The sequence below is a fragment of the Hirundo rustica genome, chromosome 7 (assembly GCF_015227805.2).
Source record: "Hirundo rustica isolate bHirRus1 chromosome 7, bHirRus1.pri.v3, whole genome shotgun sequence".
Lineage (NCBI taxonomy): Eukaryota > Metazoa > Chordata > Aves > Passeriformes > Hirundinidae > Hirundo > Hirundo rustica.
In genome coordinates, this window is record NC_053456.1 from 24025692 (window position 1) to 24046239 (window position 20548).

Consider the following 20548-nt stretch of genomic DNA (forward strand, 5'->3'; position numbering starts at 1 on the left):
GCTCTAGAGCAGGCTGTACAGCTGGATCAGTAATTGTCAAGGAGGATGGATACCAGCTTGTATCAGTATATCCCAGCGTACTAGTTGGTATTTCCAGTCTTTGCAGAACCAAACCTTGTCATTTCACTACTGGTTCAGTAGAGATTCCAGTTCCTTATAATTTTTTACTGCATTTACATCATAGTGGTGTTGTGGAGAACCCTAAGAACTTGCAAAAGACAAGGGTAAGCTGTGGTAGTAGATGACAACTCAGAAAACGTGTCTTCTGATTTGATTTAAAATGTTAAAAAAATCCTAGCAGCTCTGTAGCACAGAAAGCAAGGGATAACTGTATAAAGGGCATGTCTTTATAGGTGGAACCAAGTTTGAATCTGTTCACGCTGTGCCAGTCACTTGCCGTGGGTAAATGAGGCTGGTGTGAACGACTGCTCTGGGCTGATCCTTTCCTGGCAGTATCTGTCCTGTGAGGCTGTCCAAGCATGTGCATAAATGACCAATGCTATGGAAAATAATCTGGAAGACTGATTTTAACTTTAGTACTGTATGTCTGAGAAGACCAGGAACTGATTTGAGAGAACACAAATGTAATTTACCTTTCTATAGCTGAAAAGGAAATATTGAGAAGGAAATAGAAGGGCAGGTCAGTATTCTGTTGAGCAAGTAATGAAGTTCATGCACATGCAAACAGATGCCAGCCCATGCACTGGTGAATTGCTTTATCTGAACCAGTGGGGATCTCCACCCTAAGAGAGGCTAAGGCTTTCACCAGTAGTGGTTTCTTTTCTCTTAAATTAAAATTCACCACATACAAAAAGAGATAGACAGCAGGCCAAAGTGTCTGGCAACAAAAGTAGGTAACTGTTCACCTTGAAGAAGGTAACAGCTCCCCCCAGCCTCAGCTGTGGTGACAAGATGTTCATGGCACGCTCTTTCATCTGTATTAGTTGTATTGGGCAGTTAATAAGATCCAGTTCTCAGGGAAGTAATTTCCATTGTCTTTACTGGGAGTTGGGTGGGGATGTCTGTCTTGAGGTAGAAAAGCTGTTTGTCATCGCAGGATATTGTAGCTACCGTGATAACAGAACAGCAGCACAATTTGAAAGGCACTCCCTAAAAGCTGTGTGACATCACTGATACAGAAGCTTAGAGGGCAGTTTGCCTCTACTGGTGTCCGCAGACTGTGCAGGCTCTTACTTATTTCCACGTTAGTGAAATGTTTATCAAAAATAATACTAAAAGATTCGTTCTGAATATCCAACTGTTTCAAAACAGTTTTCATAATGCATGCCAATGCATTGAGCTGTGAACTTGGATTAATTGTATGATGATGTTTAAGTGCAGCAAAATTCTGCATTGAGCCTGCAAGAGGACAGCAGCAAGCTCTTGCCTAAAGGTGAAGAGAAGAGGGTGGCTGGGCTCTGGGGGCTACAGCCCACAGTAGTTGCTTCCCACCTCCAAGCTTTTATACTTCTGCTGAAACCTAAAGGTGGGATGAGGTTGTTGCCCGTGCTGGTCTCAGGCTGAGTAAAACATTTCTGGTGCCGTAGGGTAAACCTTGCACTTGGTGGGTGCTTCCTGTGTCCAGTCAGGAACAATATACATGCAATAGTGTACTGCAGAGCTTGCTGAGATCTCCCTGCAAAGCTGCTTAGTGAATGCAGTGCTTGCACCAGAGGAAATTACTCCTGGGAAGCACTCTAGGGTTTTAGAGCCTCTTGAGGCTATTTCAGTGCTTACCTAACGTGAGTGGAAAGGAACAAGTGGGAGGATCTTCTCTCTCGTGTATAAAATGAGCACTGGGAATGTGCTTTGGCAGATTGCCCATTGATGTGTAAGGGATGTTCAGCATTTGTCTGCTAAACCAGCGGAGGATCCTCTCCAGCAGCTGGCAGAGTCCTCCACGTGGCCCTCTCTGCCCACATGCTGCTGTCCCTTTGGGTGTATGGGGTGCTGCAGGTTGGTAGGAAATCTGTGATTTGCAGTATCTCCATGATCAGGAGAGGTGTCAGATCCGTACTTTTCAACACAAAAGCAACTCTTCCACTGCCTGCATGTGAATTAATCAGTGATGCGGTCCTGTGAAAGGAAAACGCCAAGGGTGGCAATATCTGCAGAAGTTTTTTTTCACAGCACAGGAAGGAAAAAAGTAAAAGATGGTTTCTCTTCCACTGCTGCTTGAAGTTTCACAAGTAGGGCTTTGGGTGAGAGAGATTTTGCTTGAATCAAACAAGTTTCTCTGCTTTGTTCAAAGTGGGACTTGAAAAGCAATTGTATTACTCGCTTAATGTTACTTTGATGTAAAAGGAAAGCTTGTCTTGAATGTGATTTGTCTTGAAAGGCTGTGATTTGTAAAGCAGTTACGGTAGGGTTTTGGTTGTTTTAAACAGATCAGCTGTTACGGACAGCGAGTCAGCACTCTGACAGCAGTGGCTTCGCTGAGGACTCTACAGATTGTTCTCCATTCAATCAACTTCAGGTAAGGTTCTCATCCTGTGGCTGAAGTAGTCCTGATTGGTGTGGAACAGTAGGGGAGGGTAGGAGGGATGTTGATGTTTGACTGCTACTGTGACCCTCAGTCTAGATCATATAAAATCATAATTTACAGAGCTGGACCTGCTGAGTCCCTTGCAGAACTGTGTTCAAATTGAAAGCCTTTCTGGTAGGTTAATCTGGGTATACTTGGGACTGGAATAAGCTCTAAGTTCATTGTGTCCTGTTTGCTGTTAGTGGTGTATCTTTTCTCGCTGTCTGGTAGTCGATTCCTCTCAGCAGTGGGTAGAGATTAAGGTTTTGAAAGTTTATAGCTATTCTGCTGATCATTTCTCTTTTTTTAATCATTTTTGCCTTCCCACTCTCTTTGTTCTTCTCTCCCCTCCCCTGCATATTTTTCTTTTTTTTTTTTTTTTTAATTAGCAACTGATAGAAAATGAAAACAATTTCACACTAGCTTTACTGTGAAGATAGACTAATTTTGGTTGATATTGCACTTCCATGCTCTTTCTTGTTCCGGTTCATTTGATCCTGGTCTCAGAAGTTGCTGTGATGCTGACCAGAGACTTCATCTCTTAGGGAAAGCTTTTGTTCCAGCCTGGTGTTTGTTCCAGCCTGGTGTTTAGATTTCTGCTCAATACACATGTTTGCACAGCATTGTGTCTGATGTTTTGGAGAGCAGGTCTCCTGGTTCTATTAAAACATTCACTCAGTAATAACCATGATTTGATTGGCCTGTCAGTCAGAGAAAAGCCTTGAGTCGGATCCTGTCCTCAAGGCCAGCTGTTCCTGGGGCCTAGACCACAGCCCAAAGGAATAGATGGGATTCTGGGCACCTCCAACAATTTCATTTCTATAGCTTGTATCTGCTGAACTGTTTCTTATGCTACCACATGTTTCTCTGTTCATGGCACACCAGGCATTTTAAAAGCTGTTGGGCAGTTACTAGGAAGAGTTTTCCACCCTCTACATCCATTAATGTTGCTTTTTCATTTTGGTACTGGAATTCTGGGTCTTCCAATTTAGTAGTTCTTGAACTGAGTGCCAAACTAAAAGCCAAGACAGTGTTAGTCTTTGTCTCCCTTAAACATCAGCTTAATGCTTTCCAAGAGCAAGAAAGGGAGTAATAATGAAAAAATGATCCTGAGTCCCTGCAAGGAGCATAAGCATCTGACATGTTCAGCTCTCTACAGAGCTGTGGATGCACTCAAGTTGCCAGGCATGTGAGAAGGTGACTCAGAGGAGAGTTGGTCACTCCTGATCTTTATGTTGGTTGCAGCCTGATTAAGAGCCCACTAAATTCATGTTGCAGCTAAGTACCCCTTCACTGGAATATTGCTGGAGTTTTTCTGTGTTGGCTGTGAAGGCAAGAGATTTTTCTCTTTTCTATTAATGCTGTTTTGAAAAGGTGTATTGAGACTGTGCATGGTTTGTGCCACGGAGCTGCTAGGCTCTCCTCTGCCACTTTCACTCCTTTATTCAGACCAAGTGCTGAGCTGAATTCAGAAAACATGGGTGAATGATGCAGCTAGGGGAAATTAGAACTTGGCAGCTAGTGAAGAGAACCCCTGAAGAGATGAAGGGTATACAGAGGAGTATATATTGTTTCTTAAAAGTATGGTAATTTAGTGCCATCTACTGTTAAATTATTGACTCTGACACCCACAGCCTTCCTCTGAAGCTCAGGAGAGAACTCAAAATTTGAACCGTATTGCCTTTCACCTCTAGCTTCCAAAATTAAAAATTTTGAGGGAGATTTTTGACATTGAGATAGGGTATTCTGCAGGGGGGTTTCATGTTACCAAAGAAGCCAGAATTCTCCATCCAAGTTCTTTTACCTTACTCCTAATTGAACAATGTGATGGAGGATTAGGACACAGACAAACACACATGTAGCCAGCGTGATTTCACCTAGACATTATAATCTTTTGTTCATTTAGTACCTTTAACTTGAAAAACATCTGAACCTGCACGTTCTTTCACAACAATTTGTGGCTGTGCCAGTAAGTGCAATGTTGGGTATGTACTTGTGAAGATGACCTTCATGGCTGAAATATTCCAGATGGTTGGAGAAGGAACCATTGCCTGACAAACATCATAAGTAATCTCTTTCGAAGGAACTAATAATTAATATACTAATGGCAATGAGAGCTGCAGAAAGTAGAGATGAGAAAATTTCTAGTTCATACATCAGCTATAGTAAACTTCCTAGAGTGTCCTTTATACCACATACTCTTAGGGAAATGTCAAGTCCACTTGTAAATACAGCTGTCAGTCAGGCCAGCTTCAGGAATATGCTTTGCAATGAATAGATCTCTTCTTTTTTCCTTTCTCTTAGATGCTTTACCTGCCACTTGTTACCTATTAAATTAGCAACTCCGTCATTTACGTGCTCTGGTTTAAACTGTGATTTAGAATGAAGAGGGGAAGAAGTATCAGGAGAAAGGAAGTACGGGCTAATAGTACCGGATGTGGTCTTCAACTGAGATTAACATCCTGGTGTGATATTCTCAGTCTTCAACAACGCTTTAATTAAACAGGCTGAGTTTATAGGCAGACTGACTTTCCCATTCTTGGTGTTGTCCTGTAACACAGTTCACTACACTCTGCAGTTCTCCTCACTTCTCTGTGTACGTTTCCTAATGCCACCCTTCATTTCAGTGTTGTGGACCTTTATAGATGGGAAGTGCTTTGTACCATGACCCAGCTATCTGTCATCACTACCTAAAATACTAGCACTGTATTCTTTTTGCTCTTACTCTTTTGCCACTTCCATTCTTCTTACAATATTCAGTTTATTGAGTCAGATCAAAGGAATGTGTGAAGAATTTTCTCTTTAGAAAAACAAAGATTTCCTTTTGATGCCGTACTTCACTGTACTCCTAATGTATCTGATACCATGGTTTCTTTGTTCTCCTTCACTGGTTTTCTTAGACAGTAAGTGCATTACTCTTTCTGCTCCCCACCCCAATATCCAATGAAGGTGTTCTTGGACTCTTGGCCTGACTCCTGAGAAGGCAGTAGTTGGATCTCCTGTACATTCACTCCTTTGCTGTCTCGTATCTTTCCCAGGTTCAGGAGTCTTTGCAGGGCATGGGAAGCAGTGCTGACAGCTGTGACAGTGAAACAACTGTGACATCGCACAGTGAGGAACAGAAGACACCGATAGCCAAGGAACTGCCATGTTTTGATAAGTTTGAGGAGGAGGAGGAAGATGATGATGAGGAGGATTATGACGATGATGAAGAGGATATAATCTCTCAAGTAGAGAGACGAAAGGTAGGGGGATCTTCTGAGAGCAGAAGGAGTGAAGACAGAAAAATTAGTGACTGTGAAACTGAGCAAAATCAAGGACAAGAAAGCAAGTCATCTCATTTATCAGAGACAGTCCAAGGAGAGGTCAGCTCTAAAGAGGAAGACATTTCCAGTGAGCAAAGAGAATCAGACCTGCTGGAGGAAGGCAATGTGTTTGAGTTTCCTCAGTATCACACACACCATATCCTCAAGTCAATGCAATCTCTGGAAGGTGGTGGCTCCTCCACATCATCTGTGGACAGAGTTCAGGTTGCCTTGAAAAGAGCTGAGATGAGGATCATCAGCTCCCCTGACACCAAGGCCAGGTGCACTCTGCTTAAGTCGAAAGATCTTCTGAGGAAGCAGAGACTCTGGTTTGCTGAGTCGGGCTATCCTCTAAGGCGGTCTCAGTCTCTCCCAACTGCATTGCTAAATCCAGTGAAAGTGGTGTCCTCTGTGAATGTTCAGTTAACTCCAGGAAAAGAGACTCTCTGCAGTCCTCCTTCTTTCACCTACAAGTACACACAAGAGGAGGAGGAGGACAAGAGAGCAGCATCTGAGAAGGACAGAAGTGAGGATGAGGCAGCCTCCAGCCATCCTGTGTGCAAATCCACGCTGTTTATTGCGCCTTCATCCTCCAAGAAAGAGGTGCCCCAGGCTGGGCCCAGCAGGCTGTCTGAGGAGCTCAGTCCCACCAGGGTACAGAGCTGCCCCCTGCACACGCCAGCCATGTCCCAGTCCACGTGCTCGCTCCATTCTCTCCCCACTGAGTGGCAGGACAGGCCGCTGTGCGAGCACATGAGGACGCTCAGCACCCACAGTGTCCCAAGCATCTCCAGCTCTTCCTTCGGTGCCATGCTTTCCCCCTTCAGCTGTCCCTTCTTTCCAAGGCATGGAGTTCCTCATCGTCCTCTTGCCATGAACCCACCCTCCACTGTGGAGATGCAGCTACGCAGGGTCCTACATGACATCAGAAACTCTCTGCAGAACCTCTCGCAGGTAAGAGGAAGCTAATTTTTGCCCCTGGACAAAGGGGCTCCTTATTTTATCCTTACCAAACCAAGGTGATAACCTGAATAACAGATCAGGAAAAAAAAAGTATTTTGTTCAAGCCTGATTTGCTACCGTTTTAGGAGCTTCTGTTGAAAGAGGCAAGTTTAAAGTGTTCAAAGGTGGGAGTTTTAGTTTAGATATTAGGAAAAAGTTTTTCACCCAGAGCGTGGTTGGGCACTGGAACAGGCTCCCCAGTGTAATCACAGCACCAAGCCTGGTGGAGTTCAAGAGGCATTTGGGCAATGCTCTCAGAGACATGGTGTGACTCTTGGGGATGTCCTGTGCAGGGCCAGGAGTTGGACTTTGATGACCCTCGTGGGTCCCTTCCAAGTCAGTACATTCTATGATTCTATGATCATCTTTTCAGTGCTCAACTGTTTTTGCATTTAATGTTCTTGCTGTGGTTAACCCAGACTGATTTTTTTTCCCAGTATTTTTTATTTTTTAGCTTTTATGGATATTCTTGGATGGAAGGGAGGAAGAGTGTACTCTTTATCAGCTATTATTTTATTTTATGATGGGTATCATTCACTTAAGATTTAAAAATGCATATTTATAGAACCAAGGAATGGTCTGGTCAGTCCTTTGATTTCTCTTCTCTTTGACGTACTTCTCATCCAGCTGTTAAAAATCTATTTTTTTCCTTACAAGTCACAAAGCTTCAGTAATGGTGTCAGTGATTGATCTCTGTATGTTTCTGTGCTGTTTCATGCCAATCTTTTTCACTTACAACTCTGGAGCCAGCCAACATGTTCTTGACACCATCACTCTTTTATTAAGAATTGATTTTGTCAGAGCATGTGAAATTTTGTCCATCTAATCACTCAGAGAAGAAACGCTTGAGAATGCAAGCATGTAAATTTTACCATTTTCTGCTGCACCTTCTGCTCCTCCTCTTCCGATTGCCTGGTGCTCCTCCTGTGCCATCATGGTTCTGCTGTTTTCTTAGGTAGTGATCCAACTCAGGATCCTGCAAGCTCCTGCGGGAGGCTGTGTGGGCAAAGCAGTTACAGACTCTGCTCATTTATGTATGAGTATGTGAATACTATTGAGTTGTAGACCCAAAATTTCTGTGCATTTAACCCAGGAGCAAACACGCAGCTGGCTGTGCCATATTGCGGGTGGGAAGCTGTCGTGGGCTTTTGGGCCCCTGTTATTTTATTCACTTTGACACTTGTCAAAAGTTAGAGGCGAGTCCAGTCTTCCTTTGGTTCTATCAGCTGGCCCTGCTTCTCAGAGCAGATTTGGTACTGTGGCCAGCTCTGCAGCAGAAGGCTGTGGTCACCTGTGTTTTAAGTCAGCCATTGCTCAAGGTGGTGCTCATGGTGTGCCTGGGAGAAAGTGTTTGCAGAACTTAACCTTTGATACAGAATTCTCTCCTGTGTACCAATTGCAGCCTTAATCTGTGTAAGGTTACAGCGTGCTCAGTACTTCTACCACGCATACCATGCTAACTAAACCTGCTGAAAAAGAAACCTGGAAACCTGGGTATTACATCCAGAACTCAGGCTGGTTCAGTAAAAAAAAAAAAAAAAAAAAAAAGGCATTGGAGGGGGTAATAACACTTAGCCCACTTGTTCTTCCAGCGTATTTTGTCTAAGCCAATTTCATTTGGGGGGCTTGGTCCTTCCCACAGCAGATTGGTATGAAAATGTATTCCCTGCTTTTTCCTGCAGTAGAGATGGACTTTGGCACATAGCATAGTTAATGGCTAAAGAAAAAGTTGAGATGTTTAAATATACAATTCTGATTTTAAGAAGGAATAAGGAGAAGTAGATAAGTAGCTGATAGAACAGGGAACAGAGAAAGCTGGCAGAGGAAAAATAAACCCATCCCCTTGATGTCATCATGTTGGAGCAAAACTTCTCTGTATGAATGAACATGCTTCAGATTTTCCATGACATATCAATAGTCTTTTGAATTCTTTCAAAATTGTATTGGACAAGCTGTCTTTTTCATGTTTGAGAAGGTAAACATTTTTGCTGTTTCCGCTGTTCTTTGTTGTGCTGTGTCTGTACATGTAACAAATCCCTGGATTTTATCTGTTTGCTCCGTATGTTATTGCAACATGCAAATAGAAATTCTTCAGCAATCTTGTTTTCATAAGAGATCATTAGCAAGCTGTGGTCTTTGGATGTAGGCAATGAAGTGAGATTAAAAACCAAAATGAACAAAAATCCCCAAACTAAGAACTGAAGAAAATCCTGTGACAAATTCGACTATAATCACAATTTCAGAATGGGACACAGTTTAATTTGCTCAGTTCTGGTTTTGGAATTGTTCTTTTTTATCATTAGCTGAGACAATTGAGACTACTGAGTTTTCAAGCATGAAATGCTTTGTGCGGAAAAAGTTTGTTTTCATTTCTACTCACTGTGTCAGACCGGATTCATTTGGCTTTTTGCCAGCAGCACGCTTGCATTGCTGAGCTTTGGTGCACGTGTGCCAGTTAAGAGGTGACGCTGCCATTTTGTAAGGTTCCCTATTTGTAGTGCAGTATTTCCATGGATTGCAGAAATCTCAATGCCAGAAAGGCTGTGTTTTAACAGTGGCTGCTTTTGGAGTGTCTGTGCCTTCGAGGGGATGCCATTCCCATTTCAAATTGTGTGTTTCTTCCCCCTAGTACCCAGTGATGAGGGGTCAGGATCTTTCAGCTGCCACTGGTTACACTACTCAGAGATCATCCATTCTACCTCTCTACGAAGTAAGTGAGCCTGTTTATGGAGCGGTACTGAGTCAAAATAAAATACAAAGAAACATCCTAAATGTGTCACAGATTGTGCTAACTTTGGGCAGTTCCTTGTCTTTGTTCTCAAGAGAGTGCTTCCTGTGAATAATGTTAAAAAGGAATTAATCTAAATGAACTTTCATGTGTTTGGGTGTATGATACAGCTGAAAATGCTTCTTGAGTCATTGTGAAGGCACAGCATGCAGCCTCCATCATATGCTGAAGTTGCTGAGGTGCTGTTAACTCAAAGGCTCATCTGGACAGGTGTGGTTACAGGATCCAAACTTACTTTAATTCATTTTCCCATGTAATTCCTTATTATATTTTTATTTCCCCAGAATACTTTCCAGGAGCTACAAGTGGTGAGGAGAAATCTAAATTTATTCAGAACCCAAATGATGGATTTGGAATTGACTATGTTGCGTCAACAGACCACAGTTTATCAGCATATGACAGAGGAGGAAAGGTAAAATGATCTTTTTAAAAAAGACAAAATATTCTGGCATATCAAAAAATGTGTTACTGCTCTCGAAATCAGCAAGAAATCTGTTAGTTTCAATTTGAACAGGGTTGGAAATGAGTTTTTGCCAAAATCTTATTTACTCTTTTCTTTACACATCTTCATTCTAGAGTTTTTTTACTGTTTGTTTCTTCCAATCCTTATTTCTCACTAATGATTTTTTTTTTCTGCATCCTTTCTCCAGAGTGATTCTACAGCTGTAGATTTTAAGGGCTGTTGTCAAAAGATACTTGAACATAGGATATTGCAGGGGAAAAAGTCTTAAAGATTTGATTTTAGATTACTCCCATCATTGTAGAAGTAAAGAAAGAACGAGCCCTGTAGCATTCAGATGCTTTTCCCACTTCCAGTGGCTACTCAGCAGGCTACAGATGGCATTCATATTCTGGCTCCGTGTGGTGGTGTAGCAGCAGATCTGGAACAATTTTTAAAGCTGATTATATATTTAGTTTACTTGAATCAGCTCTTGGCCTATCACTTTAAAAGTAAACGTGTTTGAAATCAGTTGGCTGCCTTAGGCAGTGGCTTCCTGGCCAAAATGTAGCTGTGAGTGCTGGGGAATCTATAACCACACAGAAGTAACAAGCAATTACTGCATTAGTCTGTAATGCTTGTTCTTATCAGTTTTAAATTCCATTTAATTAGATATATGTAGAAATGCTGATTTCTTCTGCATTTAAAGCTAAAATTTTTGGAGAATATTCTGTGGTACACTATGCTGTTTTGTTTTTTTCTATGGACTAATACATATTTTCTATACATGGAAAACAACTTCTGTGCCATATAGGCACTCAGCTATCTTTTCTGTGTTCTGCTTTGAGTTGCCTTGTATGAAGTCCTTTACTTGTGGCACTGTCCTGCTCAGTCACCTCTCTGCAGCTGAGTGCAGTGAATGCTTTTGTTCTTTTTGTGACGGCCTTGCCGTAGATTCGAAGCTGATCAGCTGCAGAGCCTGAGGAAGTCTGTCCGCATGGAGCTGCAGGAGCTGGAGATGCAGTTGGAAGAACGTCTGCTTGCCTTGGAAGACCAGCTCAGAAGTCTGCACATGTCTTCACCTTACAGACCTCAGGCACACATAGTAAGTATTAGTTTTGCAGCAACCTTACGTGTTTTCTCCATGTCGTGTTCGTCACAGCATCGTAGAATAGTTTGGGTTGGAAGGGACCTTTAAAGATCATCTAGTCCAACACTCCTGCAATGAGCAGGGGCAAATAATAACCCATAACTGTTACAACTCCTGGAGTGGGCAGGAATCTTGGGAATCTAATGATGCCGTGTGTATTATCAGGGTTCATATTTTCTCACTTTCAGTCAGTATTTCATATTGGGTAAAAGATGAAATTTTTGGTGACTTTCTTGGTGTTAATATGTATCAATACATACCTTATGGGCTTTTTGGGCTGAAAAAGGTGGATCTCTTCTGTCAGTGCTTTCTTCTTTTTCCTCTTCATGACCCTGAGTTTTCACAGTTTTGGTAGCTAGGGCTTGTGTCTAAAATCCTTGGAGGATGATGATGGGCTTTCTGGAGTTCTCCTACACTGATTTTCTTGAGAGATGAGGGCAGAGAGATGGGACGTTCACAGTGCTTCTTTCCCAAGAAATAGTGTGCTTTCTCCCTAGCTCTGCCAACCCATGGGAGAAAAATCAAAACAAAACAAAAACAGCCCTCCCTCCCCCCAAAAAAAGGAGGGAAATCCCATTGTCATGAGTTTTTTCCTCTGTTGCCTTTTGTAGCTCCTTCAGATGAACACATGGCTCCCCGAAAAGCAGTGGGAGAAGCTCTGCTCCCACAAGCACTCCCCAAAAGCACAAGAAGGGGGATAAAAGGCATCTGTCTGTGTTTATTGGTGGCATGGCAATATACTTTCTCTTTTTTTTTCACTTAGCGGATGACTGTTCCTCTTTTTCTGCTGCAATTCTGTCATCAGCCAAACAGAAGAAGCACAGACAAAAAGTATCATATGTTCTTCCTGGGTTTCATTTCTCTTTCTTAGCCAGTCCTCTTCTGTAGACACCAGCACAGTTACAGGCCACATCTTCTTCTTCAGTATTTTGTCATGGAAAAAAATTGAAACCCAAGAATAGGAAAATATGGTATTACTGTGATCTCAAGCAGAACTTGCATTCTTTGAACCATATAAATATCTTTTTGTTTGTAAATCCTTTTATAGAAGAGGGCCAGCTTTAAAAATGACTGAAATAAACTTTCTCCAACCAGCTCTGCTTCCTGATTCCAACTTTCTGGTTTTACAGAAAGTTGTTTGACATGCAGCATGTTTATATCCTAGCTTCTGAGAGCTTTAAAAAAGTCCTAAGTGCATTAACTTGATTTAATTTTTCAGGGTATGTATGGAAGCAGAAGTGCTGATAATCTGTCGTGTCCTTCTCCATTGAACGTCATTGAACCAGTAAGTAATTGTTCGATACTGAGTGTGTTACTGATGAAAAGAACCAGGAAGGCTTTACTTTAAAATAGGTTGCAGGAGATTAATTTGACACATAATTTTAGAAATACTTTACTCCTTTAAATAGCTTTGTTGAAAACTGCTGCAATTTTCCTGAAGCAGATTTAACTATAGGTGTAAGTGGCTGTAGAGTCTTGTTAGCTTTTAAGAGGAATATGTAGAAGTGAGATCGTTTTTCATTTAGTTGATACAAATGATGGTACTACCTCATGAATTTTCTAGGGATTTTTTTTCTATATATATTTCTGTGCATTTTCTGCTACTGAAAAGAAGTAGTTCAAAAACTGCAGAAAGGAAAGAACAGACAAACAAAAATCAAGCCCTTACATGTGTCTCTGTCAATGGCTCTGGCAAGATGTATCCATATTGCAAAAGTTGGTGGCTTGGGGAAGAGCCACAATTTTTATTTACTTTGGCTTTAAAAAGGCACATTCCTTTTCATGATCCTTTTTGTTGTAGTCATAAAGGCAAAGGATATATTTATTTTATAGCTGTATTTTTTACATGGAAGGAATGAGTAAGTGATTAAATAAATAGCAAGAAAACATAGTTATGTCTGTATGTGACTTATCTGTGTGCTTATTTGGGACTGCTTCTTTTCTGAATCCTTAGGTCTCTGAGCTTATTCGAGAGCAGTCATTTCTGAAGTCTGAACTGGGTTTAGGACTGGGAGAGCTTGGACTGGAAACTCTCCCAGCAGAGGGTACAGAGTCGATATTCTCCCATGGAAACTCAGATTCCTCTTCAGTGTGCTCTGGTCACACTGGTAGAAAAGCTAAGAGTCAAAGCAAGAAGTTGTACCGAGCCTCTGTTGCCTTAACACCAGCTGCCCCGGTGAGAGCAGGCACTGGACAGCCCGTGGAAAGCCCTGAGGAGCTTGAAGACTCCAAGCCAGAGGTGGAGCACAAACTTGAAAAAGTCCCTCTCATGCCTTCAGTTGATGAGATCCACAAAGCGGTGGAGCAGGAGGAGCTGCAGCAAGTCATACGGGAGGTGAGGAAGGAGGGTCTGAGGTCTGGGGTGTTTGAACTGAGTTTGCTGGAACCTGAAGACAAGGCTGGCTGGAACTCCTGTCCACAGAGGTTTTCTCTTCCCTCTCCAGCCAAGGCTCCATGCTGTTCCTGTGCTGTGTGTGAAAGCTCAGAGCATGTCACTAGGTGTTGGAGCCACAGCTGTGTTTATGTGCAAAGCAGTGCACCTTTTTTCAGTGGTGGTGGTTAGCATGTAAATTAATAGCTAAGTATGGCTTGGAAAGAACTTGCTGTCTCTCCTGCTTGGTTAAGCAGCAGTATTTCAGATTCCCAAGTGAAAATTTCTGTCACGTTTGCTTGCTAAAATGCCAAACTGGAGTTCATTTGAGTGGTGAAATAATGTTTCTGAAGCAATGCCGTAGTAAATGTTAAGCATACTTTCCCAGTCCCTCTACCTAACCTCTACTAAGGACTATAGGAATGTAAGTGAAACAAGCTGAAGGCAGGTGGGAAGTTATTTCAGAGTTTAAGAGTGATCTTGGACCAATCCTACTGGACTATTTTTATTGGCAGTCAATGAAAGCAAGGAGTGCTTGGTTATTTTTTCTGTGGGCCAGGTTAAGAAACACAACTAAAAATATGTGTTTTGTTAGTGGCATGACAGAAAAGCTCTCTGGCAAGTAATATAAATAGGGGAAAGGAAGCCAATGGAACTACTTGTTCTGAAAAGAATTGCCTGTGAGAAAGTGGAGCGAACTTTGCTCTGAATACGGAGATGGCAATCAAGAACTTGTGGGGTTTATTCCCTCTTCTTCACAAGAGAGGGGCCACTTTTCCTTTTACCGAGGGACATTGGACCCTTAGCCTTTAGCTTGTCCCTTGAAGCTTCTGTATGGCCCTGCCATAGACCACTGAAGACTAGGTAAGATGTCATGCTTAGAAATGTACAACAGGCCAGGCTGTAATGCTGTGGTACTTCCAGGTCTGCTTGGGTTGAGGCTGTGGATAATTGGAACCAGCTTTACCTTTGCTTTGTCTTTGAAATGGATAAAATGCAGGGCATTCATCAGAAGACTTGCATATGAGATATTTAGCACACCTTGCACTGTGCTTCTGGTTCTGCAGTGAAGCCAGGACGTGGCCTTTGTATCCAGGCTATCTGTAAAAATCTATGTGTCAGGGCAGTGGTGTCATGGTGGAGGGTTGCTAAAGGAGAAACTGAGGTAAGAAGGAGAACTGTAATTCAAAAGTACTGCAAAAGCAGCAGAGACAAAAAAAAAAAAGTGGGCAGAAGGCAAAGGACAGAATCATTTCAGTCAATATTTTTTCTGAGGTTAGCCTCTGTGAAAGGTCCTCTTTAGCTTCATTAGTTGATAGCAAATAAAGATGTGTACTCTTTGCACAGACGTTGTTATTTGGGTTGTGTGGCACTGAGGACATTGTAAAGCTGAAAGAATCCACACTGAACTGAGAGGCTACTATTCAAAGATGAGTAGTCAGCAAACAACTGAGCTTGACTCACTTTGTGAATATTTGAGCACACAGAGAGATTGTGCCTCAGTTTAACTTCATTGGCAGTGGGTCCTGGGTCAATTCAAGTTTCTCAGCATGAGGAGTTTTGCAAGGTCAGAGTAGAGATGCATTGGCTCAAAGCACTTGGTAGATTTTGCAGAGCCAGAGCATGCTAATAAACACATATCAGGAAAATCTTTATTATTTCATAAGAGTTAAAACAGAGCATAATTTGAAATAATGCCTTGCTTAAATAGCCCTGTTGTTAGCAAAGGAATTCCAGTTTCATTGTCAAAAGAAAGAAGTCTGGTGGGATGCATTCTTGATGTATGCACTCACAAGTATTGAACCCTTGCTTATTCTTCCCCTTCTCTGTCGCTGTGTGACCTTGTGCTGGGGAGAGAGAAGCCAGGCAGTGGGTGTGATATGCCTGGGTGGGCTGTAATGCATGTGAACTTTGATCTGTAGCTGTTTGTTCCATGAAAAAACCCCATGGTGTTAACTTTTGGCATTAATGGACTAACTCCCACGGAAAAGCATTCAGCAACATGAAGTGTTAAAATAGCAAACAGTGGCTGTCTTGATGAAATACAGGCCGGCCTCCACAGGATTATTGCATGAAGTACTCACTGCTTGACTTGTGTAAGTCACAGTGTCACCAGAAGGGCCACCAGGCCCTCTCACTCTGCTCTTCTCCAGCTTAAAAGATGTGCTAGTTTAAAGACCTTTCTCTTGAAGTGCAATGGAAGTTTTGATTTTGCTAACAGTTCTTCATTATAAGTAACATTTAATGAAGTTACACTTTAAGGAAATGTATGATTTTCTTGTCAACATCTGCTTTAAAAGGCTCTAATGAATGATAATGGGACAGAGATGGTCTGGCAGATAATCATCCCTTTTCCATTTTCCCTTCAAATCCATGTTAGCTCAACATCCCTCAAAATCTCTGTAGGCTGATTGTGTTTTTGTCTCTGCTGCTTTTGCAGTACTTTTGAATTACAGTTCTCCTTCTTACCTCAGTTTCTCCTTTAGCAACCCTCCACCATGACACCACTGCCCTGACACATAGATTTTTACAGACAGCCTGGATACAAAGGCCACGTCCTGGCTTCACTGCAGAACCAGAAGCACAGTGCAAGGTGTGCTAAAGTCTTGATGCATGTGCAAGTCTTCTGGTGCAGGTGTTGGGTTCCTCATCTTACAATCTCGAGCATAAAGTCTCACCAACTGCTGCCTTGAAGAAGTAGCACAGGAAAAAAATAGACTAGGAAACAATTCTTTTAGTTATAGAAAATGTACTTTAAGATCAGAAGTATAAGCACTGTGGAAAGCCTCATTCCCATTTTTCATTAGTAGGTGAAGAGCACCAATCTCCAGATTTGCCACAGTGGCACACTTCACTCTCCATCAGTTCTTTATTTAGCAGCAACATAATATTGCAGTAATGGCAATTCTTTTCTAGGAAGGAAAGTCATTGGTTTACTGTTGTAAAACTATCTACTATGAGTGTGATACTGCGTTTTCAATGCAATATTGAGTATTGGTGTTGTATCAGTGTAGTAAATGTAGCATAAACGAGTGGTTCTCTCATTTTTCAAGTGATCAATTTCTCATTCACTTGCTAAAAGTAATTGATGGAGCATTTATTGACTGCTTTTCTGTCTTTTGTACAGAGGAAGCCTTGGCAGTGGGCTGTGCCCTCTGCAGAGCAAATAGAGGGTGCACCTTGCCCTAAATCATTTATAATGAAAAAGGCAAATATTGGCCATTGGTCACGACACACGCGTGGCGCTGAGTCACTGCAGGAGTCAGTGCTGAGCTCACCACACGGGAGTGACCTTGCTGAGTCTGGAGCAGGGAGCAGGCAGAGGCTGTGCAAAGAGGCAGTGGAGGGTGGCCTTGTTGGCCAGACAGGAAGGTGAGAAGCAGAGGGCTCAAATAATCAAGGTCAAGCCAGAAGCTGTTGGAAGAGCTGAGAATAGAACAGGAGCTGCTTTGCTTCCAGTCTCTACTTCTCTACTTTGTTACAAGACTGTCTGTCATACTAGATCATTTACTTGCTAATTTGGGAAAATTTTATGGGCTTTTTTTTTTTTTTTTTTTTTTTTTTTTTTTTTTTTTTTTTTTTTTTGGAAGTGAGGTTTATTTTTGTCTATCTGTTGAGAGAAGGGTACAGAATGACTGTAGACCCGCCCCATGAAATACTGAAGAAGAAAGGTGGAGAGAGCACTGGGGGCTCTCTTACGCCTGCTGGACAGTTGGGGTGCTGTGTGAAGTTTTCCCTGTGCTGACATTTTTAAATCCCAAATCCCTTACGGTGCTGACAGTGGTTCTAAAGCTTTGTCCATCAGTGTGTGCATCAGCATGGGCATCCTCTGGGCTTTCAGCTGTTGGTGAAACAGGCCCTATTACACAATGGCTTTTCTTTTGTCTGGTAATCAGCAAACAACCCAACTGGAAACCTGTTTCCCCATGATATTATAGTCTCTGAATTTCTGCTTGATGCAAAGTAGTAATGAAACGAGGAACTTTGCCACTAATGGTTTGGGGATTGAATTGCCTGCCAAAGAGAACAAGGGATAAATAACCTGTTGCTAAAGCTGCTGCCACCCTTCTGACGTTGTTGCTTAATCCTTTTGACGCACCAGGAAAAGGGGAGACTAACATGAAAAAGAAAAATGAATTGCTTAACTGGGCTGCCGAGTGCTTCTGTGTGTGACCCTGGGCAGGCTCTGGCCCTTTCCCCCCTGCACCCTCTCACAGTTGTCCTCCTGTGTCCTTGGAACTGCATCTGACTTGCCTCTCCTGAAGACCTTCCAAAAAAATAAGTTGGTGCCAAAGATTTCTTGTACTTGCAAGAAGCCCGTATTGGTGGGTGTTTTTGTCATGTCCTGCTCCTTTCCAGCACAATGTGCTCTTGTAGAACTGTGTTTTGCCTCCTTTTCTCTTTTGTTTTTTTTTTTACTGTAGCCATCCATCAGTGCTCTGCTCCTTTTTTGTTGTAGCCTCAGCCGCACTCACAGGGCTGCTACTAGAAACTCCTAGGTGTGTTTTGTATAAAACTTAATGAGTAAATGCTTTGTCCCAATCCTGTGAAAAATGCCCTTCGCTGGAATAGATTAAAACCCCAGTGGCCCATTGATGATGTGAGCAACTGTTGAATTTCACTTCTGCTGAAAGTATGCAATTAGGATTTGTCTCCTTTTTAATTATTTGAAAACAACAGCTCATGTCCATGGTCTTGGACTTGTTCTACTGTGTAATCAATTTGTGAAGGAGATCAGTCCTGCCTCCTTTTCAAGAGAATAACAACTTGTCAAAAATAGTCTGTTTGGGATGCTTTTGATGTATATATCCTGATTTTTATTTTCTTTTCAGAACTTTGCATAGTTGAAATGTATTCTTTTCTTAGCATAAAACCAGGTATCCTAAGTGTAAAACATGAATATATTTACCATCTGGAAATACAGAACTAGTTTGGTTCTCATTTATACAATTTGCAAGAACTTCAGAATTACTTAAAGCTATTTTTCCATTCTTCTAATGTTTTTCCATTCACAGTTTTGAAAGTTGACTGCTTGGTGGAGTATGTTGGTAGTGTCAGATATACCTGCAATATCGTTTAATTTTATCCACTGGTTATATAAATTACTGACCTTAAAACTTTGGCTAATCCCTTGCAGATCAAGGAATCTATTGTTGGTGAAATAAGAAGAGAAATAGTAAGTGGATTGTTAGCAGCTGTATCACCCCAAAGCAGATCTGCAACTGCAAAACAAGATACACAACCGTGAAACTGGTACTACAGGTAATCTTTGAGGATCTGCAAGAACTAGATTTTGTTTATTTTTATTTTTATTTTTATTTTTATTTTTATTTTTTATTTTAATTTTAATTTTTATTTTTATTTTTATTTTTATTTTTATTTTTTGTGTTAAATATCATTGCTGACTTAAAGCTTGCTTTGTTTGCATTTTGCCCTTGAAACACAAGTGATCAAAATTGGAGTTCATTAAATACAGAGAGTACTGATAATCCTTCATAGATCTGGAAAATCATCTGGTTTGCAGTTTGGCCCATTCTACTGTCCATCTTTCATGGACTGGTCCTTGATTTTTAGTTTCAGTGTGCTCTGTGATGACTTTTTATGTGAATGCATCATACAAGAGGATTTCTGCAGTTTGCCTGCCTTAGATATGAATAGTATCAAAATACATACTTAAACATAACAAACAGACTTTCAAAAATCTAATTTAGATCTTCATCTTCCTTTTTTTTCTCTAAGGTTGGATGTAGTTGGAAGTGCTGTGGGATTCTGCTTTGGACAGCACCCACTGGCGAAGGTGTCAAGCTGGCTTTGCTTCAGGAAGTGTTAAAGCTGCTGAGATGGGCTACTGTGTTTGGCGCTTGGTTCTCCAATGTGGACCTTTCCTTGAGTTCATCTGTAAGGACTTGGACACTTTAACATTACTTTCCTTAAAGCATCAGCAAAGTTGTGTCATTCTGAAAGGTTTTGTATTTATTTGTATGTCCCGGTTGTAAATTTTTATGTAGCTAATTTCTTTGTCTAATGATGCATCATGAAACTTGAAGGTTTCCAGACGTAACCAATTTATAAATAACACGTACACATTCAGCCTAGCTTTTTTTAAAAAAATAGAAAAAAACCACAACACCCTTCCCAAAACACTGACCTCTATGAGGTATTTATTGTGCAATAACTGATCCACTTTAAGAGCTTGAAATAACCAATAATGGTTTCCACTGCTGTTACTTAGTGCCACTTCAAAAGAAGGAAACAATCCTGTCATACAAATTGCTGTTAGTTCTTGGGGCGGTTACTATTAGCAGAGTGGTAGAATGACATGAGGTTACTCTTAAAACTACTTAAAGTTCTGACACTGAAAGTCTTATCTTTGTGTAGAAGACAACTTCTAACTAATTTTATTTGCTTCCTTTCTGTTTGCTCATCCCTTTATAGGAAAGTGCCTTATTTAAGCACTGGGGTGGTTTTTTTTGGTGTTGACTGCTTGCAGTCATACCAAGAGAAGTTCTGCTTCATATTAACCAAAATGCAATAGAATTACTATCTTCTGAAAGCAATTAGGATTTGCAACTTGGAATGCACGAATGACCTTGCTTATATTATGGGAAAAATGGAAAAAAATCTCTTTTCCTTCTCCATCCCTCACAGAGTGTATTTTCAGTCAGCCTGGTGAATATCCGATTGTTCCAATGGAGAAAATTGGAAGTCATTGGAGTTTTTATGTGGTCAAATAGACTTTTAGTGGATATGTAATATCCCTTTTGGCTGCGCTTGAACTCTACTCCTTTGCCTTTTCCATCTACTAAAACTCTTTACACTATGTCAAGGTCTTTAATCAAAAATAGTTTCAAATATTACAATATTATATTAAAAAGTTTATAAAATTTTAAATTGTGTTAGGAAGACACACAAGGGCTGATTTCTTTAAAAAAGTGTATATTAAACCAATAAAATATTTATTTTGCCTAT

General features: G+C 41.2%; 1 protein-coding gene across 2 annotated transcripts in view; it reads left to right on the plus strand.

Moving 5' to 3' along the window:
* ITPRID2 (ITPR interacting domain containing 2) overlaps positions 1-20548 on the plus strand; it is a 40459-nt gene extending 19911 nt beyond the window's left edge. The window contains exons 10-18 of one of the 2 annotated variants that reach the window (XM_040069567.2): positions 2388-2476; positions 5563-6783; positions 9461-9541; positions 9904-10031; positions 11013-11163; positions 12428-12493; positions 13163-13543; positions 18717-18841; positions 19319-20548. In XM_040069567.2, coding sequence (XP_039925501.1) covers positions 2388-2476; positions 5563-6783; positions 9461-9541; positions 9904-10031; positions 11013-11163; positions 12428-12493; positions 13163-13543; positions 18717-18827 — 2228 coding nt within the window. In that variant the 3' untranslated portion in view covers positions 18828-18841; positions 19319-20548. The remainder of the gene's footprint in view (positions 1-2387; positions 2477-5562; positions 6784-9460; positions 9542-9903; positions 10032-11012; positions 11164-12427; positions 12494-13162; positions 13544-18716; positions 18842-19318) is intronic. The other variant, XM_040069568.2, reaches the window with a different exon arrangement.